The sequence below is a fragment of the Ochotona curzoniae genome, unplaced genomic scaffold (assembly GCF_017591425.1).
Source record: "Ochotona curzoniae isolate NIBS_2020 unplaced genomic scaffold, NIBS_Ocur_1.0 contig_3520, whole genome shotgun sequence".
In the NCBI taxonomy this organism is placed as follows: Eukaryota; Metazoa; Chordata; class Mammalia; order Lagomorpha; family Ochotonidae; genus Ochotona; species Ochotona curzoniae.
In genome coordinates this window covers 3,534,634-3,561,311 of record NW_024465894.1, presented here as the reverse complement: position 1 = coordinate 3,561,311, position 26,678 = coordinate 3,534,634, and the positions used below count along the sequence as shown (strand labels likewise).

At 55.5% G+C, this 26,678-nt stretch overlaps 1 protein-coding gene across 5 annotated transcripts in view; it reads right to left on the bottom strand.

Annotated features, from left to right (window-relative positions):
* The window catches only part of NFATC2 (nuclear factor of activated T cells 2), a 120,358-nt gene that overhangs the window by 13,258 nt on the left and 80,422 nt on the right, over positions 1–26,678 (bottom strand). For 3 of the 5 annotated variants that reach the window (XM_040981304.1, XM_040981305.1, XM_040981303.1), the window contains exons 7-9: positions 23,807–23,862; positions 23,335–23,461; positions 21,169–21,858 (exon numbers count right to left, since the gene is read on the bottom strand). In XM_040981304.1, the coding sequence (XP_040837238.1) occupies positions 21,169–21,858; positions 23,335–23,461; positions 23,807–23,862 (873 nt within the window). Of the gene's footprint in view, positions 1–20,720; positions 21,859–23,334; positions 23,462–23,806; positions 23,863–26,678 lie in introns of those variants that run through there. The other 2 variants (XM_040981302.1, XM_040981301.1) reach the window with 1 other exon arrangement.

Sequence of the window (26,678 nt, the reverse complement as noted above, 5' to 3'; positions counted from 1 at the left end):
GTGCCATCAAAACCAAGTAACTTGCTTAGTGTCTCAAAGGCATCTGGCCCTGAGCACAGAGCTGACCCCAATGACCACCATATCCCCCTTCTGCCGCCCCGCTCCAGGCTGGTGCACCTCTCTCTGTGGCACCCCAAGCTCACAAACTCAGCCCCCCATGCGCTGCGTAGCACTTGGCTTACAACTGACAAGAGCATCACAGGGAGATCCTTGGCCCTGCCCCTTGTCTATCAAAGGCAGAAGACAGCTGACTTTCCATTTAGGGTGCCCAAGGGGACTGGTGACCAGTGAGTGTGTGCCAGGTGAGCTGGGCACACAGCAAGCGCTCTATCCCCAAAGCTCAGCCAGCAAATGCAAACCAATACTCCACGTCCTTGAGTCTCAGTTTTCTCATCTGTAATGCTGGGCCCCATGTCCAGCTCCACATCCCAAGAGCCGGCAGCTGCTCTTACCCATCACACAGTGGCCATGGCCTTACAAAGTCCAGGCCGGGCCCTGCCACTGGAGCACTTTCACCTTGGAAGCTATTTCTGCCTCTTCAGAGTGGGCGGGGCTGAGGTCAGCCGAGCTTCCTCGGCGATGGCTTTCCACATCCTGCAGAGCAGAGCCGGGCCCCCTCCCAGCCCTCGCTGCGCCCACTGCGCCGGGCCGGCGCCACGCCCAGCCGCACTGAGTCACCCACCCTCCTCTGCAAACGCGAGGCCTCCGGAAACCAGCTTGGCGGCAGCCACCTTCTGAGCAAGGCCGTGGGGCTTATGAGAAAAGCAAGGTGCCAGTCTACATCCCAAACTGTCCCCGGCTCTTGGCTCTCAGAATGAGTAAATGCGAAAGGTGACAGGAAGAGGGCCTGAGCTACAAGGGAGCAGAGAGGAGCTGCTGGCCTCCAGCCAGCGTCCAGGGAACAACTCACCCCTGCCAGGATCAAACAACACAAGCCAGGCTGTATCCGTCAATCACCGTCCTGTGCCCAGTCCTGGCTGCCTCTGTGTCCAGTGTCCATGTCTCTCCCACAAATGCCTTTCAGAGCCCAAGTCCACATGCAGTACAATGCCACTGAGGGGTCCAGAGAACAGTGCTGCAGCAGGAGGAGGGGGCTGCTCCCCAGAGCTGGCACGCAAATGGGAGGGCATCGGGGATGTCCGATTCCCCTTCAGAGCTGGGTGCTGACCCTATACTTCAACCCAGACCACCCCACAATGCCACAGCAGCAGAACAAGGAGCATGTGCTGGCCTTCATGGATGATCAGCCTCAGAGGGTCAGACAGAGCCCCATGGACAACTGTGGTGGACACTCAGCCAGGGGGTAGCACAGGCCAGGCCAGAGGGACCCCGCCTCTTGAAGCCCTGGCTAGTCAACTCCCTGGCTGGCCAGGAGGAACATTACGAAGGCATGGAGAGGGACCAGCTCTCCCATCAGATGCTGTGTCCCCAGGGCCCAGGCCGAGCCAGCACATACAGGTGCCCAGGCAGCTCTTGGAGAGACCGAAGGCAGTGTGAAACCCACTTCTTCTGCCACTGGATACAGCCACGATTTTCACACCTGGTCAACAGGAGAGGGTATGTTCAGCTGCTGTTTCCAGAGACCACAGAGACTGAGGGGTGGGCAGAGCACAGAGGGTGAGAGTGGATAGAGGCAGCGGTGCAGGGGGACAGCGGCTGCTGCAGCCCCACAGCCACCTCCTTTCCTGTAGAACCCAGGGCGAGTACCACCCAGGCCTGTCCATGCTCACGCCTCGGCCCTGATCCCAGCAGCTGGGCCACAGCCAGGCTCAGTGTGACCAATGAGCCCACAGGGCACAGCTGCAGGAAGCAGTTGCTGGGGAAACGGGGTGAGGGGAGCCTCCCTGTTCCCACAGGGCGGGGCAGGAAGTGAGGCTTGGAGCTGCCAGGGTCAGTGGCACCACAGAGGCTGCTGTCATTCAAGGAGGGTGGTGGGGGAGAGGTTCACACTGTGGCCTCTGCGGTCACAGGATGCCCCTGAGGCACTCTTGGCCCCAGGAGGTATAGTAAACTAGCCAATGGCCACCCACGCAGAGCAACCTACAGGAGATAAACTCCCCACGTGTAAGTACCGCCATCCTGGGACATGGCCAGAAACAGCCCCCCGAAAAGACACTTTGCACCAGGGTGGCCAGCCTGCCAACCAAAGCCCTCCAGGCTGCCCACCAGACCATTTCTCACGTGGGGAGGGTCGGGTGGATTCCAGGCCCCCTGAGAGAGGGTCTGATGACAATGAGCAGTCTTGGGCAACCCCTTACTACAACTCAGCACTGTCCAGTGTCCACTCAGCCCTCCATGAGCTGGTACACTCGTGAGCTCTGCCTGGTTTGAGATCCCACACAGCTCCGCAGAACCAGACAAGCCCACAGTAACGTGTTAAACAGCCCCGCCGAGGCCTGAACTTGCCAAATACAAGGACTTTCCACAGAGCCATAGCCATCAGGACTGTGTCCATAGATGCACGCAATTATTGCTTTTCGGTTTGAAAATGACAGCATATTACTGGCTGGTGGAAGACCGTCACAGAAACAGACCATGCTGTTAAGGAAATCAGTGGCTCCCAGGCCCGGGAGGTTGAAGGCTGTGCTTTCCTCCTGACAGCCAGGACAGCTCACCATGTCACACAGATGATGGACTCGGGGCTGACCTTGCACAGGACCCACCGGTCACTCTGCAGAAGCTGACACACTGCGTGTGCAAAAAGACTACGTGTTCAGATCACAAAGGGAGAGGTTACAACATGGCAGCAGGGAAAAAGATTAGCCAGTGCTTCCAGCTGGAGGGGCCCAGGATCACCTGGAGGCGGCGGAAGAGCCAGGGCAGGGTCCCCTTGCCAGCCTTATCTGGCAGAGCAGGTCTGGGCGAGAACAGAGAATCTGCCCGTCTCACCAGCTCCCTCCTGGCGATTCAGCAGCCCATTTGGTTAACAACATCCCACACTCAGAAAAGCCCCACCTTTAGGAAACAAACCTTCATGTACTGGTGTTGTGGCAGAGTAAGTCAACGTGCTGGCCTGGGATGCTGGCATCCTATCCTGGCACCCGTCCCAGTCCTGGCTGCTCCTCCCCTTCCTTCCAGCTCCCTGCTAATGGCCTGGAAAAGCAGCAGCAGATGGCCCAAGTGCTTGGGCCCTTGTACCCACACCTTGTACCAGGATGAAGCTGGTATTAAGCTTGGTCCAGTGTTAGACGCTGCCACTCCCTAGGGGAGTCAACAGTGGATGGAAGACCTTCCTCTCACTCTTCCCCTTTCAAATAAATCAATCTTTTGGGGAAAAAAAAAACTTTTAAAAGTTTCTGCTTTCTAAAATTTCTCACTTCAGACAACAGGCAGTGTAATGCATGGACTAAGTGCCTATGACTGCTGGTTTGGGTTTCTGCTTTCCACACGGCTCCTGCCAATGTGCCTGGGAAGGTGGTGGCGGGAGGCTCAAATGTGTGGCTTCCTGTCACCCACGAGGGAGCCTCAGGCCTCAGGCCTCTGGCCGAGCCTGGACTGCTGTGGGCACTGGGCAGGGAGAGTGGCTAGAAGGCCACTGTTTCTGCATCGCCCCCGGTCACTGCCTTTCAAAGAATTTTTTAAAAGCAGTTACTACTTTTTACCCACCAGCTGAGTAAACCTCTCTCCCCTCGCACCTGGCAGCATCTCACATGAGGGCACAAGTGGGCCCTTCACATGTGTTGCTGACCAAAGTGCTAAAGGCCCCCACTGCTCAGAAGACAACTTGCACAACACTGTGTGCTGAAGTTAGGGGCGTGTCCAGCCTGGACCTCCCATGCACCTGCATCAAGACAAAGAACATTCCAGGCAGCGCTGTCACTCCTGGCAAAGCGCAAAACCCTGCAAACCCCTAGAGGTCATCACTGCAAAGGGACAGACACACTCTGCCATGGAACACCACACAGCAGAGAACAGGGCAGAAGGACACCAATGGCCGTGAGCAGATCCTGCAGGCACGCAGAGCTCGGAGCATCATGCTGGGAACTGAACATGTGCCAAGCCACCAAGGAGACAAGATGACAAACAAAAAATCCCATGGAGTGGCTACTCTCAGGTGGAAACCAGAAGGATATTCCAAATGACAGAGCTAGTGTCCAGAGCACCAAGCACTGAGGCAGAGAGCGTAACAGGGGAGCGACCAGCTGCCCCTGTGTGATGCCCGATGGGAACTGCCTACACCATGCCACGGTCTCGCCAAGATATCCAAGCTGAACTGGACTGAATGCCAAAGTACAGGACACACTGGGGACGGCGTGTAGGCCAACACCACGGGACTGCAGCCAGTCATAAGCAGGGGGAGGGACAAGCATACCAGAGAAACACCTGCTTTTCCAGCACAAACATAGTTGGGGAAAGGCATGGACCTCGTGCAGAGGAATAAAGTTGAGCGGCTTCAGTCCCAGCACCCAGGCTCTTCCTGTCCCAAAGGCAAACCTAAAACCAGTCTTAGGGGAGTGGCTGAGGCTACAGAAAATGCAAACATGGAGTTTGATGTTAAAGACCTCTTCGTTTTTAGGTATGGTATCAGGGATTTTAAAGTAATCTTTTAGAGAAATGTAAGCAAAAGATTTGCAAATAGCATGCTACACAAAGATGGAAGATCTGGGGTCAATGTTGAGGCTCAGTGGGTCAAACCACTGATGTTGATGACACCAACATCCTATGTGGGCACCAGTTCGAGTCCTGGCCACTTCCCTGCTAATGACCTGAGAAAAGCAGCAGAATACGGCCCAAGCATTTGGGCCCCTGCCTCCCATATGGAAGACCCTAGCTCCCGGCTTCATCCTGGCCAAGCCCTCATCATTGGCAGCCATCTTGAGGAGTGAATCAGCAGATGGAGGATCAGTCTCACTCTTTCAAAATCAATGAATAAGTAAGTCTTCAGACAAATATGGAAGAACTAAAGATACTGGTTTGCCTGTTTTTCCTTATATCTCGGGTGGCTCAGCATATGCTGCTCTCATTTTCCTGTGTAGTTAGTAAAAGTAGAGGAAGGGAAAGCAGAGAGAGGAGAGGAAGATAAGAAGGTGACACAGAGGAGAGGGAGAGAGGAATGGGCTCAGTGTGGCAGTGTGTGTAATGGGCCTTGCAGCACACATGGGGTGGCTTTCACCCAGCACCTGCCCATGTATCTGGCTGCTAGCAGGTGCTGGCCGATGCAGAGCATGGCAATGACGGTGCCAGTCTTTGTGCCAGCAGCAGTTGGCACTTACTGAGTTGTTACTCTGTGCCAGGCCCTGCTCTAAGAAATTCACGACATTAATCTATTCCAAGGTTGGCAGCCAGGGAGGTGATATTCCCATTTTGCAGTTCAGTAAGTTGAAGTTCTGAAGGGACTTGACCAACAGCGGTTAGCTCTAGGCTCAGCCTGGACTCCTGGCTTGCCAACTGAGGTTTGTTTAATAGAAACAACAGCAGCTTTCTGTTTGAGCCTCAGGCATCTGAGCTGATGACCGGGTGCTCCTGGAGGCATGTGCTCATTGGGCCCCTTCCTCCGAGGCACTGCAGCTCCTGGGATCCCAGACCAAGGCTGCCTGACTGCTTTTCTGCCTGGCACACAGTAGGTACTCAGCACATGTGAAATCCAAGCAACCGGAGCCAGAATGCCAAACTCTCTGAACCAAAAACTCAGCCCCGGTGAGGAAGCACCCCACTTCCCCCCGCTCCAGGGGCCAAGGCGAGCAGAGCCAAGCACCACAGAATAACCAGGCCAAGCACCACAGAATAACCAGGGCATGGGACGGGGAGCCCATGGAGGTGGCACTGCCTGCAAGCCCAGGATGCCTCCAGAGTACTCAGTTCTGCTGTCATACCCACTTTGGGTGGCCCAGTGCCGGGCAGCCCCACTGAGCACCGTGGGCCTGGAAGCCAGAATACTGCAGATGGCTGTGGACCTGCCCCAAGTGTTCATCCCTGCGCTCTGAAAACTCAGCCACAGATCTCAAGGCCAACCTGCTGAGTGGAGAGAAGGGTTGGGTTCCAGCCCACCCTGGCTGCTGAGCTCCATTGAGTGTATCTGCCCTGCTGAATCCTCAGACACGAAGAGCAACTTTCTAAAAACATTGCCTGCCAATGTACTCACCAGCTGTGTGACCCTGGGCCAGCTACCTAACCCCTCTGGGCTACTGTGTGTGTATCTATGAGACAGGGATCGTAACAGTAGATACCTCAATAGCCAATGTCCTAGCAGAGCTGCCCAGCGTATAAGTGCCTGCTAAGTCCAAGTGCTGTGCCTGTTCCACGATCAATGGTTTTGAACCATTGATAGACCAGGCAGTGGGGGCTAGCACTGTGGCACAGTAGATAAAGCAGTGCCAGCATCCCATATGGGTGCTGATTCTAGTCCTGGCTGCTCCACTTCCCATCCAGCTCCCTGCGTGTGGCCTGGGAAAGCAGTGGAGGGTGGACCAAGTGCTTGGGCCCTTGCACCCACATAGGAGACCTGGATGAAACTGCTGGCTCCAACCTGGCCCAGGCTCTGCCATTGTGGCTATTGCAGAGTGAATCAGTGAACTGTAGCACACGTGCTTGGTCACTCTCTCTCTCTCACCCCTCCCTTTCTGTAACTCTGCCTTTCAAATTAATTAATTAATTAATTAATTAAAAATAAAAGCCCAGGCAGTGTAGGGTCACCTGTCCATTCTTGGACATCCATCCCATCCTGCAGACTTGGAGTGGGCGCCTCACATGCAGGGAGCTGAGCCAGGCTATGGGCCAAGCATGGACACCTGCAAACATCATCCAGGGCTTCTTGGACACAGGGACGGCCAGGGGAGGAGTCAGTACTCAGCACCTAAGGACCAGCCTGGGGCAGGAACGGCTGGCAACCACCTAAAGGGACCTCCCTGAGAGACCCAGCTTTGTCAGACACGGGAACGTGGGTGGCATTCCAGGTACATGTTAGCGCATAGGTCATGTGGCAGAGGCCAGAGAGCCTGAGCAGAGCCAGGCTCATCCTTGGACCCTCAGCTGAGGGGGCCGGGTGAGGACGACCAGGAAGAGGCCCCTGGTTGGCGACAGTCCCCCCTCGGCTGAACTAACGAGTTTCTTCTGCCTCTAGGTACTGGCAATGTCTAGGAGCCTCTGGGGTCACCCCTTGGACCAGAAACCTGTTTTGACACCTGCTCTCTGCACTCGCCTCATCACCTTCCAAGTCACACGTGCTTCTTGCGCAGGGGGAAAAAATCCAGAGTCTAAACACACCAGCAGGAAGCGCCTGCTTCTGCTCGGGGGCCCCTGCCACCGCCACCAAGACAACCATCAACATCCCACACCAAGCAAGCTGCCCCGGGGAAACCGGGCCCAGGAGGGGAAGGGGTCCAGGCCAGGCCCGGGGGCGGGGGTGACCAGGGTCCCTGCAGACAGACAGGGCTAGTTCTGATTCTGACCAGGAGACCTTGTCTGTTTCCAGTGACCCCAGAGCAGGCAGGAGCTCTGGACGTCACAATGTGGCATCACCAAGCCAGCCTGAAGGGACAAGGTGCAAGGGGTGGGGACTCGGGGACAAAGGGGGAGCTTCGTGTCTTTTATATTCTGGTATTTTCCCAAGTTATCTTTCAACCCTGTGCCATGCTGGCGTCTCTGCCTTTCCTTCCTGCCCACGTTGCCCATCCCACAGATGTCAGCTCTGGTCTGCAGCACCCAGCCCTACACAGAGCATGGGAGCTGGTACTCAGGGAGCAAGGTAGAGAAAACTAGTGGACAGCAGGGGAATTTGGTCCCAACAGGATGCAGGAAGCAAGAGGGCAACACTGAGCCCGGGAAGGCACAGCTCCTGGCTTTTTAGCCCAGAGACGGCTCCGGAGCCCTGCCAGGTGACTGTGGCAGGAATGGTGACCAAGGGAGAAAGGGCCCTGTGCCAGGAGCTGGCACAGGGGAGCCAGGAACTGGCCAGAAGAGCCTGAAGACAGGCTGCATGTGCCAATTGCAGAGAGCTGGCTCTATCTATGGACAGAAGATGATGAAGAGCAAGATGGGAGAGTGAGTGCCCCCTGGAGTGCTGTGGGGCCAGCCCTGTGAGGTGTTTGCCACTCAAGCTCCAAGCACTGCTGCTCTCCGGGGTCACAGACACTACAAGTAGGTGTCCGGAGGCGGTCACATGGCACATAGGCAGTGAGAGCCCAGTTTCTGGAGTCTCATTGCAGGGGCCATGGAAGGGCCCGGCCCAGGAGAACTGACCCTTTCACTACAGTTAGACTCCAGGCATTCCTCATGCACGCCGGCCTCTTCCCGCTCTCATCAGGCAAAGCCCACCCTCTGCCCACACAGGCGACACGAAGATGCCAATTAGTCCCTGCTCTCCCAAGGTGCTCATTAAGTGGGAGGCACTGTTGGCATAATTATTTCCTGCAGTTGCCAACCTGGCAAACACAGAGCTCCCACCAGCACCTGCCATCTCCCAGCAGCTTCCCTTGCCTCCCAGGACACAGCAGACTGGCAGCAGCCCTCAGGGCTCTGGCCTGTCCTGCCCCCGCAGCCTCTGCAGCCTCCGCTCCACATCTGTAGGTCTTGATCAGCTGTAACACAAGCCACATTTCTCAGCAGACCTGGCCCGTTGCACCTGCTATTCCTACTCCTGGAATTCCTCTCCATCCCCTCTCCCCACAGGTCTCACCAAATTCAGTTCCTTGGAGAGGCTGTCCCTGACCACCGGCGTCTGTCCATTTTATCCCGATCACCTTTGTCTGGGGAAAGCCCCAGCCACCAGACTCGTTGCTGCCTCCTAGCACCTGGCACAAGGCCTAGCACACAGTGGGTGCTCAACACCTATCTGTTCCATGAATAAATGGGCACCAGTTACTAAGAAGCAAAGGGAGAAGACAAATGCTCAAGGGAGAGGGCTCCGAGCAGCTGCCCAAGAAGCCCCCTCCCACCCCTGACCCACGCGGCAGCCTCAGAATCAGCTGTGTGCGCCTTCCTCACTCGAGGCCACCCACCAGCAAGATGGCAAAGGCTCTTCGTGGAACGTCTCTCAGCAACATCCGCTCGTTGGCATCTTCCGAGCCTGCAGCCCCCATCCGGGCAGAGCACAGGATGCCCCGAGAACCCTCCAGCCAGCCGAAGCTTTCTCCAGAACCAACACCTCTCACCTAGCACCCATGGTCTGGTCCACGTTCAATGTTACAAAGCTGTGCCTTCCACCAGAACTGGGCACCGAGTCCTCCAGACACGGAGCCTCAAGGGCATGCTGGGAAGTAACTGGGAACACTGGAGGCCATCACTGCTGGAAGGGCAGAGGCCAAGGATGCCACAGAGCTCCTGCCACGCACAGGACAGTGCCCGTGGGAGAGGACGGCCCACCCTGTCCACAGCGCTGAGTTTTCCAGACCAAAGGGCAGCAAGCAAACGTGCTGAGGTTTCCAGATTGGCCCTGAAGATGAAACTCCCTGGCTTTGGAGAGAATCAGCAGTGACAAGACCTTTAAGGGCTCCTCCTTCACTACTTCCCATTGTCCTTGTGACACCTATCACCATGCTTAGGATATCATTTGTGTTATAAATATCGTGTCGTGATAGATATTTAGCAAGCTGCTTGTTTCCCCAAGCAGTGGGTGGTATCTGTGAAGGCCAGGGCTGGGTCTCATGTACCACTGTCTCTCTCCAGACCCTAAACAGCATACTAGACACTTTGGAGACATTTAACAAATATTAGAAGTTAAAGAATACAAAGCACCCACAGGCCCAGCGCTGTAGCCTAGCAGCCAAAGTCCTTGCTTTGTACATGCTGGGATCCCATATGGTTGCCAGTTCTAATCTTGGTGGCTCTGCTTCCCATCCAGCTCCCTGCCTGTGGCCTGGGAAAGCAGTCAAGGACTGCCCAAAGCCTTGGGACCCTGAACCTGCATGGGAGACCTGGAAGAGGCTCCTGGCTCCTGGCTTCATATCAGCACAGTTCTGGCTGCTGCGGTCACTTGGGAAGTAAATCAGTGGACATAAGATTTTCCTCTCTATAAATCTGATATTCCAATAAAAATAAAATAAATCTTTTCAAAAATACAAAACATCCAGCCTCCTTTGGAAGCTGTTTGCCCATTATGGTCATGTATCCAGCACAGACTCAAAATCCATGGTCCTTGTCTTCCACACGAGTTCTAGCTATACCAGCTTGGGTGATGCAAATATAAAAACTACACTTCCCAGAATCCCTTGCAACTCAATGCAGTTACATGACAGGGTCTGGGCAAGGAGGCATCAGCTCAAGGTATGTGTGAGATCTTCAGGCCAGATATGCCCTTCTTCCTCTTTCTCCTACCTCTTCTTCTCTGGGAGTCACCCCAGAAGAGCCACCCCAAGGCTGTCCCTGCCTTGCATTCCTGACAACAGGAGTTCCAGCAGACCAGCCCCCGAGTGCCTCTGTCCACTCCATCACATAACAATGAAGCCCCGGGGCTTGGTGAAGCTGCAGTTCTTTTGGGTTTTGGTCACAGCAGCCTCATTTACAACCACACTGCCCCATCCTGCAAACCCCACCTGCTCTGACATCTCTTTAAAAGTTGCACAATGCAATGGGGACCAGCTCAGCCAACAGTGTTCAGGGCCCCCTGCACTGCCTCCCCCTCACCACACCCTAGGGTGGCAGCTTTGCATCAAATGTAGGTTCCTTGCCCCTGAGCATCCGAGCATACTGCTAAGCCAGAGGCAGCGCGGGGAGGAAGTCACATCATTTAGACCCATCAGAGGCTAAAGACAAAGGAACTACCCACAAAGGCCCATTACAATCTGAAAACCTCAATTATGCTTACATCCATGAGTACACAATGGTGCCCAGAAAAACTTCCATAGCAAACAAAACACAACCCCTAATAGATCCCCGCCGGAGGATGCTAATGAACTAACTTATTATTATTTTTAAAGATGGCAAATAAAGGGAAAGAATCACGCATTCATCCTGCCTTTCCTATATGAATCCTCCCATTGTGGAGCAAGGAAAGTTTCCCTTTATAGAACTTTTCCAACCAGAAGAGGAAGGGGGACTGCAGGGTCAGAACAGGCTATCAGCAGCTGGCAGCTCATGTGTCACTGAATCAAGGGGGACACCCGTGCTGGTCACAGATACTAGTGTGATTCCTGTGGGCGCCACCTAACACTACGAGATCTTCCTGCAGCAGGAGGCATGCCACAGGTGAGGCAAACTTTCCCTGTGTGAGGCTGGCCAAGTGCAAGAGAAATGACAGAGCTACTGCGTGGCAGATGCCACAGCCACTCTGCATACCATCAGGGGACAGTACAGAGCAGTGGTCAACATGGAGGGGGACAGGTTCATGTCCCTCTCCAAGACCAGTCCTGGCTCTGACTTGAGAGAGTGGTCATGCAAAATGCGGGACCTAAGGGGGCTAGATCCTTGGAGTTCCTAAGCAAAGCCAGAAACCTAGATTTTACTCTGCCATCCCCTGGTTTCTAAATGTTGGCATCTGAGCCCAACACTTTTTGAAGCACAGTGTGGGTGAGCCCAACACAGTCTCTGCAGGCTAAATGCAGCAGGGCAATGCCAGTCGGTCGTCCCTTTCCAAACGCTAAGGCAGACCACAACTCGATCCATCTGCACCGAATGCAAAGGATGCCTTCATCAATTTGGGGCATCCAATAAATATGGGACTTCAAAAGGCACGATCCACGTCCGGAAATCTGTAAGAACCGACTGTGGGCATCGTCACGCCACAGATCCCATCCTAAAAATCACGGCAGGGTCCCAGAGCTGGTCATCTTGCCCTTTACATGAGCTGACTTGATGGCAGTTGGGAAGGGCTAAGCTGATGCCATGCCCAAGCCGGGGAGGCGTTTCTGAGGGCCAGCACTACCTCCTCAAGACACGCGCTGCACGTCTTGCTTTTGCCTAGACAGACGCCAGCATGCCAGACAAGACAGCAGGCAAGACAGGCAGGCCCCCGACACACAGCTCCCCCTCAACCAGATCCCTGGAGCACTGGAAAATTCAAGAGGTGCTGGAAGTGCTCTGGGGGAAGAGCCAAACGCGTGGCTTCCCCAGTCCTCAAGAAGAAAGCCCCTCTCTTTTTCCTGAGAGGGTGAAAAGTACAAGAACGTTGGTGTCAGCACCGGACAGAGCGTTGGATTCTTCTCCTCCCAAGTCGCACACAAAGGCCACGAGACACAGAGGGCGGAGTGGGGCTGCTTCATCAATGAGGGCTCGGTGTGTGTACACTGTGTGTGTGTGTGTACGTGTTGTACATGTGCCTGTGTGTACGCAATGCACACGCATGTACATGTGTGTTTCCTAGAACAAGGTTTTGCCATTTGTCCAAAATGGGCTTACTGATAGGAAGGAGCGGGCAGAAAGCACTGAGAAAAATCTAATTTATAGTAAATGGATTAATTGCCACCAAGCCGACGCCAGCCGCAAACACCTATGCTGTTGTCCCTGTATTCCTAGAGACACAGACTCTCGTCAGACCTGACACTGGGAATCTATGTGCAAACATGAATAATTTCACATGAGCATTACATGTCGGAAGCCCCTGGGTTTTCCTGGGCTGTGGCCCTGCACCAGCTGCAGCATCTTGAAATGAGCTAAGTGGACTGCGGGTCCAGCACACCACTCTGCCGAGGCAGGTGCATGGGTCCAAGCACCTGCGCACCATGTTCCAGTGAGAACAAAAGGACAGAGCTGGCAGCTTCCAGTCTCCCCACACACCCCACTTCCCTGAGCAGCTCACTCCATGACCACAACGCCTGCTTTCCACTCTAAGGCAATGCCTTCCCCAGGAGCTGTAACCCACTGTAGGAGTGCTGGGCTTTGGGGAATAGCTGCGAGACTGCCACAGGCCACGGGATGGCGTCTCTCTTGGCTGTGTTCATTGGAGCTGTGGGTCAGCTGCAGCTCTGGAACGCTGGCTGAGTGGACAGCGAGTCTGGGAAGGACTTTCTTGTGGTTTGGTGGCTTCTGACCTCCTCATGCAAGGCACATTCTTTAGCAAACATCTGCTGTGCAGAGGCTCTGGGGTCCGCTGGAAGGCCGGCCGCCTCTTCCTTAAGCCTCAAGTTCAAAGCACACACGCCGGGTCCCAGGCAAGAACAGCACTAACGCTAAGCAGTCCCACTGGACACCTGACGTTCTTAGATGGACCTGCTGGGGACAGACATCTATGTGATGCTCACTCACCTGCCATGAGCTCAGTGACAGGTCTGGCAACAGCAGCTCTTGCGAATTTTGTGGGCTCACCTGCGGGCAGTACAGTGCCTTTGGGATTTTCTAACAAGACACTATCCTCTACTGAAATACTGAGAGGCATCCTGATGGGATGGTAAGAATCCAGGCTGAGGCAGGGCCCTCCTGCCTGGCCTAGTACTGGCAATGCCCATCCAAACATGTACACATTTACCACGGAACACTGACCATACACGCCAGGGACCAGGAAAGCGTTCTCCAAGATGCTCCCAATTTCATCCCTCCACAGCTTTGAGAGCGGCCAGCATTAGCCCAAGTGACACAGCCAGGCGGAAAGCCAAGCAGGACAACCCAGAAGTGAGATGAGCTCTGTGCACAGGCAATCCCAATGCCAAGAACCAGCCCCACGTACCACACAACAGGTGTACAAAGCCATCTGCCAGGCCATCACAGCCAGGGACCCCAGGCTGCCCTTGGCTTTGGGCAGAGGTGGGATGTGTGCATACCTTGCTCCCTTTTGTAGAAGAAAGAAGTGGGGAACAATATAGTTTCCCCACCTATTCCAAGACTGCCAGTGGATACGTGGAGCTGTGGGCAGTACAGAGCCCCACGGGTACTCTGCTGCCCCCTACAGGTATACACCCCCAACAAACTCTCCCCTTTCCACATAACAGAAGCACCTGCAAGCACCCTCTCTGTTACATCCCAATTGCTAGCCTTCCTAGACTTGCGTCTTGGGGCCGTTGCGAAGTAAAATAAGGGTCCCATAAACACAAGCACTGTGATGCCGGACAGTCAACCTGGCAGCTGAGACCGCCACTGAGCGACTAATGAGTGGGTAACAGACACAGCAGGCGCACTCAGAAGGAGAAATGATGCAAATTGCCAGGAGGGCCACAGCTGCTCAGCACACATCCCAAAGCTTACCAACTTGCTTATTTCTGGAATTTTCCACTTAATATTTTTGTTCCTAAGTTAACCCCGGGAAGCTGTAACTGAAGGAAGCCAGTTTGTGGCTAAGGGAGAGGACGATGGAATCCGCACCTCTTTGGGGTTACAGAAGGAAACTCCGAAAGTGTTCTCCCTGGGTCAACACGGTTGCCCCAGTAGGGAGGAGCTGAGCAAGCCCCACCCCTCAGCATCCCCTGGCCATGCCAACTGGTGCAGTGCTCTTACTGCACCGACCTGCCAGAGGCGCGGTGACCAGGAAACAACTGGCTAAAAGGCTCCTTGGAACCATCCTTGGGGTTGTGCTACTGTCCATTGGTCGTCCAGTGAGGACAGTACAGGTAACGCCTACTCCACACGCCCTCACCAGCTGGAGCATTATCTTAGCTTGCTGCCAACATAAAAAATAAATATGACAGCAATACAAAAAACAAGCCTGGGAAGCAATGTTCTAAAAATCTCCAGAAAGACTAGAGCAGAAATGGGCACAGTATTTTTCTGGATATTTTTTCATATCGTCTTCCTTCCCTCCTCCCAAACCTATGAAGAAGCTTCAGGAACTTCATGAAACAATGGAACGAAAACTGATGCACAATTTCCAGGAACCTGTAGGAACATAGTGCCCATAGCAAAGTACATTTTCAATATAATTTTGAATGAATGTTAGAAAGAATTCAGGAGCTTTAGTTGGTGCCCACCACAGTCAGCCGTGTGAATTGATCACAGTATTGATGGGTGCCAGGGGTTTCTGACCCATCACACTGGGACCCCACACAACACCTGCACTGGCCTCTCCAGGTGTGCAGAGCTTCTGGGTGGTCCCACCAGGCAGTGGCCAGGCCTGGTTCTCATTAAAATGGAGAACTCCTGTGCCCTGCCCCCTGCCAACTGTTAGCACCCGGAAGCCCAGCCCATGGGAGTCCACACAGCAGCTGGGCTCATGGGTGGTGGCCAGGCCCTTGCACGCTTCCCCAGACAGGAGCTGCTTTGTCAGAGGCCTGCCGTGGGCACTGTGCCGCCCCCATGACAGATCCTGACTTGCTGAACAAAGCGAGGCCAGTGTCAGAGCCCATTCCTGTTCCGTGCCTCCTCGCTTCCTTGGCCCAGGAAGGCTGCCTCTCTGTCGGTACTCCCCTTGTCTGCTCCCCACATGCTGGATAACACAAGCCGCTGGTTAACCAGCCGTCCCATGCACCCCTGGTCCCCTGTCGATGGCCCAGCTTAGCACAAGGTGGGTCACTGGTCCACCCTGGCCAGGGTCCCCACAGCAGGGCCACAGCAGGGCTCACAGCCCAGGGTAGGATCTTGGGGCACAGATCCATACCCAGGAAGCCCAAAACAGGGCTGCAGGAGCGAGCCTTGGGCACACTCTGGGCTTTGCCCACATAGAAGATCCTGGACCCGAAACAGCAGGAACCCCTCTTCAGAGACCACGCAGCCGAGCCTCCTATGCAAGCCTGCCTGAAAAAAATCTGTACCACATCCTAGAGGAAGTCATGGCAATCAAATTCCTAAACAAACCAGAACTGCTATGAATACTGACTGGGGGGTGGGGTGCTCCTCATGCCATGGACAGAGCACCTGGCATGCACCAACTCCATCGTGGGCACAGGCAGAGAAGAGGGTCGCTCTGATAGCTTCCATCTCAAGCCGGGGAAATGAGGGCACACCAACAGGTGCACAGTTGCCTGTTGGTGCATCCACTGCACTGTCCAAGGCCACACAGCCAGGGGTGGGGCTAACTCGCACAGCCAGCATCTTAGGTCAGAAGGGGGAATACTGGGGGAATACTGAGGAGTGGGGAGGAGGTGAGGGAATAAATAAAATGAAACAGGAACAAGAAAACGCCTGGGAGCCGACCACTGCCCCATGCTTGTCTAAACCAGTTGGTTGGATCAGCCACTTGGTCACCCAAGGCAGCCACCTCCCCAGAAACTTGCACATGGAGGTGACACAGCTTCCCCTAGGACATCTGAGGGACTCTGCCTGGGCAGAGGAAGTTACCCCTGCTGCCCAGCCTTTAGGTGTCAGATCAAAGTTGGGACCATCCATGCCCCAACGTAGCCAATACCTGCCAGCTGCCAAGTTCCTTCTCCAGGGTCTTTTTTATATTTTATATATATATATTTATTTATATATATATATATATAAATCTAACATTCCTATCACAGAAAGGCGCAGAGTGTGGAGGTAGCAAAACTAGAGCTGAGACTAAGGGGGGGTGGAGATAATTGCCCCAAGAAAGTTGGCTGTGGAGCTACTGTCATCCAGATGGCTGTATACGGGCCAGAGGTCCTCTGCTGGCAATGTCAAGGTCAAACACTGATGCAGTCAGAGTGATTTGTGAGTGCTGGAGTGGAAGGGGTGTCCGCAGGTACAAAAACAAGAGGCTGGAGAGTTCAAGTTGCTGATCCAAGCAAAGGTGGGAGCAGGCGACCCCCAACCTCTTGCTCCCTCCCTCTCCCTTCGGGTCTGCTACTGAGAGCAGCTTAGACACAAACCTCACTCCTGGGCAGTGAAAGCTGCACCAAGGCCACAGACAGAAGGCAATGAGCCCGAAGATGACCTCTGATAACTCCCACGCTGCCTCACAGCGGTCTGAATTGGTATGACCGCTCTACAAGATGTGTGGGCAGGTTCTGTACACAGGTACTCAGCAGAAATGTGTCACGTGAGCGGCAAAGAAACAAGCAGTTCCCCAAGACTGGACACAGCCCCAGGGCTCATCAGCAGAAATGTGGCTGGGAAGCGGGCAGGATGCGCCCCCAACAATAAGGCCCCCGCGCACAAAAAACTAGGGAGGCTCAGCAGCACCCTGCAGTGGGTGCACATTACAGTCTGGGTGGCCCTGGGCGTCACCCTGTGTGACCTCTGAGGACAACATAGCAGACTGGCAGGGTCTGCCTTCATGGAAGGGACAGAGGCACATGAGCCAGGACTTTGGGGAAAAAGATTCTGCCGTGAGCCATGCGGGTATCCCACTTGCCCGACATGAGTGCACTTTGGAAAGTACAGGTAAAATGGAATTCAAGCAGAAATTTGTTCCGGTACATAGGCATTTTTGAGAACCATGCGTTAAAAAAAAAAAAGTCTGAAAAATTCACAGAAAAACATGCTGTAAAAATGATACGCATGGATTTTGAAACTTTTGCACCAAAGGAAACTTATCTTTTGATTCCACTTGCCCACATACTTTCAAAGCCACTTCGCACACCAAGTACACTCTGGATCTTGAATGTGCCCAGATTTCATTACATGAAGAGAGAGGACTCACCCAAGGCAATTCAAGAAATAACATTTAGATACCTTCTACAGAAGGTATCTAAGAAGGACAGCAGCCCTGGACCAGCTCTCACCTCACCGGCAACATGCATGCACACGCGGGCACGGCATCTGCTGCCCCTGCAAGCCCCACCAGGGCCTCCAGCCATCATTCAGACCACATCCCGTCCCTGCACGTTTCCGGAATGACGGGTCAAGAAGTTCCGAGTTGCAAGCCACGCCCCCTGCCCTGCAGCCTCCTGTCTAGCCCGAGGGTGGAGGCAAGCTCACTCCCCTGCAATCTGTGGTGGATTTGGTGGTGAGGTGGCCCAGGAACCTCTGAACCCAGGGTCCCCCATGAAGTCCCTGACACCTAGTGAAAGTCTCATCAGAGTCCACTTTCCCTGGCCTCTGCACGGCCTGCGCGGGCCCACCACTGCATGCAGCGGAAGTGGTCACACCTACACTGCAGCCTTCACATGCTGGTCACATCACAGGTAACCTCAGCATGGAGGGAACAGTGAGGCGCCCATGTTGAAACCCACGCCATCCCTCCAGAACATTCCGGTCTTCACAACAGGCTCTTGTCTGTAGTGAGAGAAACCTTTTATGGTCCTGAGACCATCAGACGGAACTCATTTGCCTCCTTCCATCTGGCCTACTTTCCTAGGGCAAAATCCCCCCCCCCCCGCCCCTGCACTGCTGCTGGGAAGTGGGACACCTTGGAGCCGCCACTCCCTATTGCTCCCTGTGCCCCAGGCCCCCCCGGTTGTGGCTTCTTCTACCTGCTGGGTCTTGAGGGGCCACCACCACCCCCATCCTGCCACCCGCCGGCTCCTGACTCAGTGATTTCCCTCGTGGTTCTCACTGCTGTCAGAATTGAGCTCACCTGCCTATCACCTGCTCTGCTAGCATCTACCCCTTCACCAACAAGAACCCACGAAAGCAAGGCTCTCTGTGGACTTGGTCATCAGTGTTTCCAAGTCCCAGGGTAGTGCCTGGCACAGGGCAGGCAGCCAGCAAAATGTCTGGGTGTAAGAAGGATGGAGTGAAGGACAGAGGAGTCAGGGACAAAGAGAAAGGGTTTAGGATGGCCAGGGCTTGGGGGAGGGGAGCAAGAACGCAGCCACAGCATCCACTGCTGGGAGGGGCTGGTGACTCCTGATACCACCTGGAGCTAATGGAACAAGAGACAAGGGGTCAAGGGCAGAGAACAGGTCCGAGGGCCACAGGAACAAAGAACTAGAAGAAAGCACCCAAGCAACACAACTGGGAGCACTGTGCCCTGGAACTTCACACAGTCTGCCCAGAGACCAGGGAGCAGGTGCCACAGAGAGGGAGCCCAGTGAGACCCCAGTCAAGACCCCCTGGGTCACTCCAGCTCTGGTGTAAGGTTACCAAACCCCAAGGGCGTCAGCCCCCAGGGAAGGGGCGTGGTCGCCTCCCAGCTGGGTCACTGCCCTCTTCCTGCCCACCTATCTAGCTGCCTTCCACAGCCCCAGAGTCTACTGGCACAGTAACCAAGTTCCTGCCACACTTCCAAAAACTCTCAAGACTAACGCCAGGGGCTCATGGACCCGAGCAGCCCGTGAGGGACAGGTGGGCCCGGATGTAGCGCCCGTAGGTCCCTCTGCCGCAGGGGGCAGATAGGCAGGTTCCAGGTCCACCTCTTTGGTCACCCAGCGCCCGGCAGGGCTGCAGTCTCAGCAAACAGCAAACAATGTGCATGGCTTGGTCATCCAGAACGTTCTGAGGGTCCTTCCAGCAGCAGTAACGGTGCCACGCTCCATTTGCTAAGAGCCAGCAGGGGACGGGACTACCAGGAGTTGCTGTGACCATGATGCAGATGCCACCAGCATTCACAAAGTCCTGCACACCTAGCCATCCTCTGTAACTTTTTTAAAAGACAGCAAACAGCGCTGTGGCCAGAGCCCACTTGGGTTCACAGAGACACTGAGAGGTGCTCGTGGGAACCAGGGATAGGGAACAGACCTGCCAGCCTCAGAGACCACTGGGAAGTGACCTTGAGACCATCCAGGCCTGCTGGGGTCTTGCCCACACCTTCAGGTGGGCGGCACCAGCATTGCCCACCCATTTCCTAACTAATTATCAGACTACCCATGGGGAACATCTTACCTGTAGGTTCCCTGCCCAACAAGGAGGGGTCAGGGAATGCTTAAAATCCCAAGACCCTTCCCCAAACCTTTGGTGTCTGTCTCTCCCTCTGCAGGAGAGGCACCCCACCTCCTGGCTTTCTCTATGGAGGTCCTTTCCCCTTTCCTGCTCACCTGGACCCTTCGCAAATCAACTTTCCTGTCTGCAACAGCAACAGATTCCCGGCTTAAGCTGAGGAGAGAACCACCAGGCATTGCTGGTAACAACCTGGACCTCCACTTATAAAGCAGCTCAACCGTAACACAACCACCCCTGCACACAGATAGATCTGTCAACTGCCCCCACTGCCAGGCACCAGGCACCACGCAAACACTGGAGATCAACCCCCTGAGAACAGGTACCTGCACCGCATCTTAGCCCTGCCCCATGCAGGCAAGCAGAGGCAAATCTAAAATGGAACACAGGGGGGCCCTAGCTGCATTTGGTTATCTGGGATCGGATTATCAATCATTCAGAAGCAGGACCTTGAGGTCGGCCTGGGGAGGCACCTGGGTGGTATTAGCCTACAGGAAGGGGGAGGTTTTCGATGGATGGGTGGATCATTTTACAAGAGATAAGGCATGGAAACTTCTAGAAGCCACAGAGCCCCAGATAACCTAGCTTATCCAGATAGTGCACCAAAGGTTCTTCCCGTCACTCAAGTGTCAGAAAAGGTAGCAACCCACCCACCTCCCATGACTACAGAACTCTGTGTTCTGAGTTCCTACTCCTTATCTGGATGCCCGAGAGTTAGTGCTCCCAAGCAACTGAGGTTTTGGGGTACCACTGAACACCGCTAATTCGAAAACATGCCATGCTTCAACAGCCAAAGCTTTCTGACTCCAACCTGCGTGTCAGGTGCCATCCGCCACCTGCAGCGCTCACAACAGGAATCAGGGAGAGCGGCCACCAGGGTTTCCTTCCTGCGTAGTTCTCACATCTTCCGTGGAGTCCCCAAGGGATCGTGCCCCATGCTCTGTGCCTCCGCTACCCCTGGCCAGTGCCAACTCAGCCTGGTCAGCATGACGCAAGCCAAGGTCACATCCCAGCTATGCCAACAAGACCACCCTCAGGTCAGGCCCCACACCTGCCAACAAACTGGGGCATCTACGGAACCACACAAAGGCCCTCTTGCATCTTCCGCTGGGCCCACCCTGGTGGAAACCAACTTCTGCCCTATCAGTGCACTCTGCTGAGAAGCACGTGGCCAGCCTCTGCTGGCTGCCTGGCCACCAGCCCCTACTCCCACTGCCCAACCCCCTCCTTAGGGAGTGCTCTTCCTCCTCTCCCCTGCCCTCCACGAGAACACTAAGAATGGAGCTTCTCTCCACCAGGACGGAGGGAACTCAGTTTTGTGTTTTCCTTCTTTTCTGGGCCTGTCCCCAGCCTTAATCTGGCCACCAGCTAGGGAGTGGAAACAGTTAAACAGAGTGAGTTCACAACCCAAGGGATGCTCCTAGGGCCAGAGTTGCCCTTGCTTGTTAAAGCTGTTACCCAACCCACCTCTATCCCCCAAAGGTTCTCACTGGGAAACACCACTTGCATGACATTCCAGTTCATCTTATTCTTGTGCTAAGTTAAAAAAAGGGATGCTGAGGCCTGGGCAGGTCAGGAAGGCCATGTAGGCCACACAGGGACCTTCCCCAGAGCCCCATTTTTCCTGGTCCAGAACAGAAAACTCACCGTCATCCAGGTAGGTCTGGTCCAGGTTCTGCTCCTGTTTAATTGTCACTCCTGCAGGTAAGACTTCCTTTGGGTCACTGACTGGAGGTCCATTTTTGGCAGCTCTTGGACCTGTGGCATTCTGCTGCTGGATGACTGTGGGGTAGGAACCCGGGCTCAGCCTCTGACCTTGACTGACAGGGGGTGGGCCAGGCCTGGTGGGGCCGGGTGCAAAATTCTCGCAGTACATGATGTGCTGGAACTCTTGGTGGCTCCCGCAGCGTAGCTGCTGGTTGGTGGGCGAGTAGTGGATCACGGGCGAGGCCTGCTGGTTGGTGGGAGACGGGTGCAGCAGGGTCGAGCCCTGGCCCTGCGAGCCAGCGTGCACCAGCACAGAGCGATGGGTGTCCGCGAGGGACAGGGGCGTGGCCATGAGAGCCGGCTGCTGGTAGCCCAGCAGGCTGGGGCTCAGACTCTTGCTCCGCTGGTAGAGGACGGCTGCTGGGTTCTGCTGTTGGTAGCGGGCATCAGGAGATGAGAGCCCCGAGCGGAACTGCTGGCAGGGTGCCATGGTGGTCACCAGGCATGAGGGGGACTCAGCCACCATGGGGTGCTGCGGGTAGTATGGCTGGCTCCCTAGGCCTCCATGGGCAGGGCTGCAGAGCAGAGAGGGGTCGTACTCATCCGTGGGCTCTGTCTTGATGGCTGGGACTGTGGGGAGAAAAAAGCAAATGGGCACACATGTAGCAGTGAGTGTGGACACACGCAGGAGGATTGGCAGAGGGTTGCATGAGAACATGGTTCTAGCGGGTGGGGCAGAAACAGCCAGACTCTGGCCCTCCTGAGCCTGGGTCAGTGTTTTAGATCAGAAACCCAAACTTCCAACTGCTAACTTCTCCAGCATTGGAGAGGTGGCTGGAGGGGGGGGGGGTTTGGGGGGGTGGATCTGGCTTGGCCCTGGGGCATGGCTAAGCGGTCTTCTCCCCAGCAGGGGCTCAGGAGCAGGCCTGTGACCTCAAATGACCTCACCCTGGCTTCCTTGGTTGGCAGTTTCCTTCATATCATGCGTTGCCACGGACGACAAGATAAGACACATGACACTGAGCATGTCTGGAACTTGATTCAGGACCTAGAATCCCCTTTCTCACCACAGCGCACATACTGTCAGACCCTCCAAGTGAAGTTTTTAGCCTGATCTGTTCACTGCTGAGCCTAGAACAGCACCCAACAGAACCCAAGTGAGCCTTGGACCCTGCCCAGGCCAAAGAATAGCGACGTCCTTGGTTAGGGTGCAGGGGCGGCCCATGCCTCAATTTCCTTCTGTGTTACAGGCAGAGGCAGTCACCTCATCCCACAGTAGATACACACAGAAACCACTTGGCCAGGGGCAGGTGTGTAGTGGGTACCCATACCAGCTATGGCCATGTCCACCAAGCTGTCCGCTGGGTTCAGTACTTCCAGCCTGCCAAGGCTCCATGTACAACTGTCAGAGGATGGAATCAACATGGCAGTGAGGGCCAGGCTCGAGTCCCAGGTTTTTAGCGCTGGACAGAGACAGCCTGCCTCCCAAGGGACAGCTTGAAGCAGTATCTTTGATTGGCAGCCACAGCTGCCCCTGCCATCCCTACCTGTTCCCTCTGCAGCCCTCATCCCAGCCAGCCCAGTGTGGTGCTGGTGCTCCAGAGTGGGCCCGCTCCACAAGAGCACAGATACCTCATGTCTAGCTCACTGCTGGGTTGGACAACTCTGGCCCTGGAACACGGCCTGACACACAAACGTTTTCTGAACAGAGGAGTGAGCGGCACCCATTACTCTTGGAAGTACAGGAGTTTGGGTGATCCTGCTAGCCCAGGCAGAAGAAAATCTAAGACAAGACAGGTGCTGTCCCCGTGGCAGGTGCTGCTACACACTGATGTCTGTGACCTCTCCCCAAAGCAAAATAACGACAGCCTTCCTCGACCAACATCACTGACACCAGCTTCCCAGATGTGCCAAGTCTCTTCTATGCATCTGATTTCCCTAACTAGGACAAGGAAGGCACCATCTGACAGATGAGGGCATTGAAGCTCAGAGAGGTGGGGTCACCTGTCCACAGTCGCCCCGCTGGGGCAGACCTCAGGTGTCCCAAGCCCCACGCCCTGGTGCTGCTCACCCTACGGCAAGGCGCCGACTGAGAGGGTGCCTCACCTGGGTGGTAGGTAAAGTGCTGAGGCTGACTCCGTTTCCTCTTGCCGTTGATGACGTAGAAGTTCACCTTCACAGAGGTGCGGATGTGCTTGTTCCGATACTCGGGGATCTCGACAAAAAGCATGTTCTGGAAGGAAGCAGGGGTCATGAACTTAACTGCAACCACGCCTAGAGGTGCATGCAGACCCTCAACACATAGAGACTGCGCTCCTGACGGGAGGAGTCCTGACAAGCTCCCAGGGAGGGGAAAGCGGGGTGGAGCGACACTGTGGCCTGTCAGGTCCCGATTATGGGTGGCGGGCAGGTGGGGGGGGGTCACTGTGATGAAGGAAAGAAGGAAAGGATTAGGAGAGGGGCAGAGAGAAAGGGAAAGTAAGGGAAAGAGAAGTGAACGGGGGAGGGGAGGGGAGGAACTGGCTGGCTCGGGGTCGGGGTCTGAGCTGGCTGCAGGTCAGCTTGGCCACTTGCTTACAGGCTGGCTCTTGTCCTTATCCACGGTCGCCTCCATCTCCCACACTTGCTGTCCATCTGGAAAAACAAGAGGACGATGGACTCTTTAGGAGGCATGAGAAAGCAGAGCGCAAGCAGAAGTCCCCTCCGTCCTCCTCCTGGTCCAGGGACTGTAAGGCTGCCGGCCATCCAGCAGCACAGGTGGGTCAAGTGTACCCTTCCACAAAGGAATGGCCCCTTTTCCAGAGACCGTGGTGTGGACGGCAGGAAACCACAGAAAAATGCAGACAGTCAGTCGCCCATGATCTTCCATAGTTCCCCACTGGCCTGCATGTCCCATGCTGTCATTATTTCACAAAAATTAAAACAAAAAAACTCTCGCTCATCTAAGACTATTTGCCAAAGGTCCTGAGCATCCAGGACTGTCGCAGGTGCTCATTTCTGGCCCTGCCTGACCCAGACGTGCCTTCTCCATTCTGAGAATACAGGTGGCTGAGAGGGACACGGGAGCCCAACGACCCAGCTCCCAAGTCACGGTACACGGAATGCAGCAACAGCCAAGGCCCCCGCCTTCCGAGCAACGGGCGATAGGGACCTCCCATGACAGACAGTGCAGGCAGCAGGAACCGCCAGCTCCAGGCTCAGCTCTCCTGCCTGGGAACAGAGCGCGGCCTCCCAGCTGCACTTCCGGGCCAAGAGCACCAGCCAAACCAAACTCCGCATTTGCACATAATACACCTCCCTGCTGACCACCTACGTCGTCAGCCTCTGGGTTGCTCTGGGTTGAAACGCATCGTTTCCACCAGGATCTCCAGGGTGCTTGGTGGAACAGCTTTATGAGCAGGGGAAGATTCTTCCCGCTCACAAGCATGTGGAAACTGCTGAGTCAAAGGTAAGTGGCTTTCTGGACTGCAGGCCTTGTCAGGACTTCGGGATGGTGTGAGCAGGTCACGCGAGGTGGGCTGCACCCCAGCACCTCTCACCACCCTGGCGTCTGCTGCTCTAGCTCAGATCCCACCAGCCTTGGCTCTTAAGGCCCGCCTCTGGGGACACTCCCAGCCCTACAAGAGGGCAATGGAGCAATGAATGCAGCCTTGCGCTTGCAGCTGGAGTTAACACTGCCTCCACAGCCCCCCATGCTGACAGGCTCCGTTTGTCCAGCTGCAGCCGCACAGGCTCGGCCTCACGGTTCTAGCAGACGTGCATCCTGAAACGACTCAGGGCAAGAGCTGGCAGCAGAGGGGCACAGGCAGGGGTAGAATGCCCCCGAGTCTCAGCACATTGGGGGTCCCTGTGAGCAGGCTGGGGTGTGACCATGTCTGCTGCCCCAGTGCACAGCAGAGCGCACAGCACAGCGGTAGCTCCCACGGCTATGAAGCGCCCACAGCAAAGGCCAGAAACTCCCAAGAAACCAAGGATAAAGACATGGACACGAGGCCAGGCAAACCGAGCTCACCCTGACCTGGATTCTTCCAGCCTGTGAGCTCTGGACAGATCTTGGGGGCCAGGGGGATAATCCTCCTTGCTGGATCATCCCACAGACACCTATGTCCTCAGGCTCGGTCCCCATCACAAAGTTCATTTCCATTCATAACCAGTCACCTGGGCTCCATGCCAGAAGGCTGAGAAAGGGAGGACACGCTGGGGTAACCATGGTGACCACTGATTGACAGGGGCCTTCTCTAGCCAGTTGCTGGCCGACTCGAATTCTGTCATATAGTTGTGCATCCCTCCTCAGAAGGGGATGGACCACTTTCAGTAACTCGTAAGCAATGGGCGAGCCCGTCGGACGTTGACCAGAAGCCAGTAGGCCTGAGCCCCTTCCCAGTTCTCAGCCCTGGCCGCGTGGTAAGTGGCAGGCAAAACCCAGACCACACCAAGCGGTACTGTGAGGGCCAGGATTCCCCAGGAGAGGAGCCTCTTCACCCCAGGTCCAAGGACCCAAAGCGGATAGGGGGGTGACCTCTTCCCCCCTCCTCAGGTGGCAGACTGCGCTGTCAATCAGGCTGCACCAACCACAGCCAGGCACTTCCGGCACGCCAGCTCTTGGGGCATCCTTAGCAATCACCCACCCAGCACTGTCAGATGGGGAAACCGGGGAAGCAAGGACACAGACACCCAGGGGTCAGCTATTAAGTCCGCAGCCTTGAGGCCATGGACAGGCCACCCCGGAGGGACAGGTATCATCCAGGTAGCTAAGCAAAGGTCAGTCCACTGGCTCCTTCGAGGCACAGGCAGGACACATGTGGGCAGGACGAGTCACACACCTCTCCGGCAACAGGGCAGCCTACAGGCTCCAACAGACTGCGAGACACCGCAGCTTCTGTCCACTGCCCTCCTTGGGCACCTCTCTGGGCACTGATGCAGCCCTTACTGCGTGCCAGCCCCTCCCAGGCAGGGACCTGCCTCAGCCTTTCAAGATCCAGAAGCAAGGGCCGATCCTGCCCACATCTTACAGGTGAGGTGTCTAACGAGACAGCCCACCAGCAAAGCCACACAGCAAGGAACAGGGAGGCAGAGATGGGCCCGGGCCACATGACTCCACCGCCCACGGGCCTCATTCCATGCACCTTACTTCCTCAGAACTCTAGCCAGAAAAACCAGGCCCACGTGCCTGGGGATGCACACAGTAGGGCAGCACAGGCCATACATACCCAAGCCTTCTGCAGCTCCGCAGGGCTGGGCCAAGGAGGGGAGGCAATGCCGTACAGGGGATGCCTGATCACACCAGGTCTTGGTCAGACCTTCTAACACCTGTTGCCTGTCACCCTAAGGCCCCTCTTCCTCCAGCAAGTCCCACAGCAGAGTTGATCTCTCTTTCCACCCAAGAGCACATACTGTTTCATCCCGTTGCACCCAAACCTTTGTAGCACACAGACCTGGCTATAAGTTGT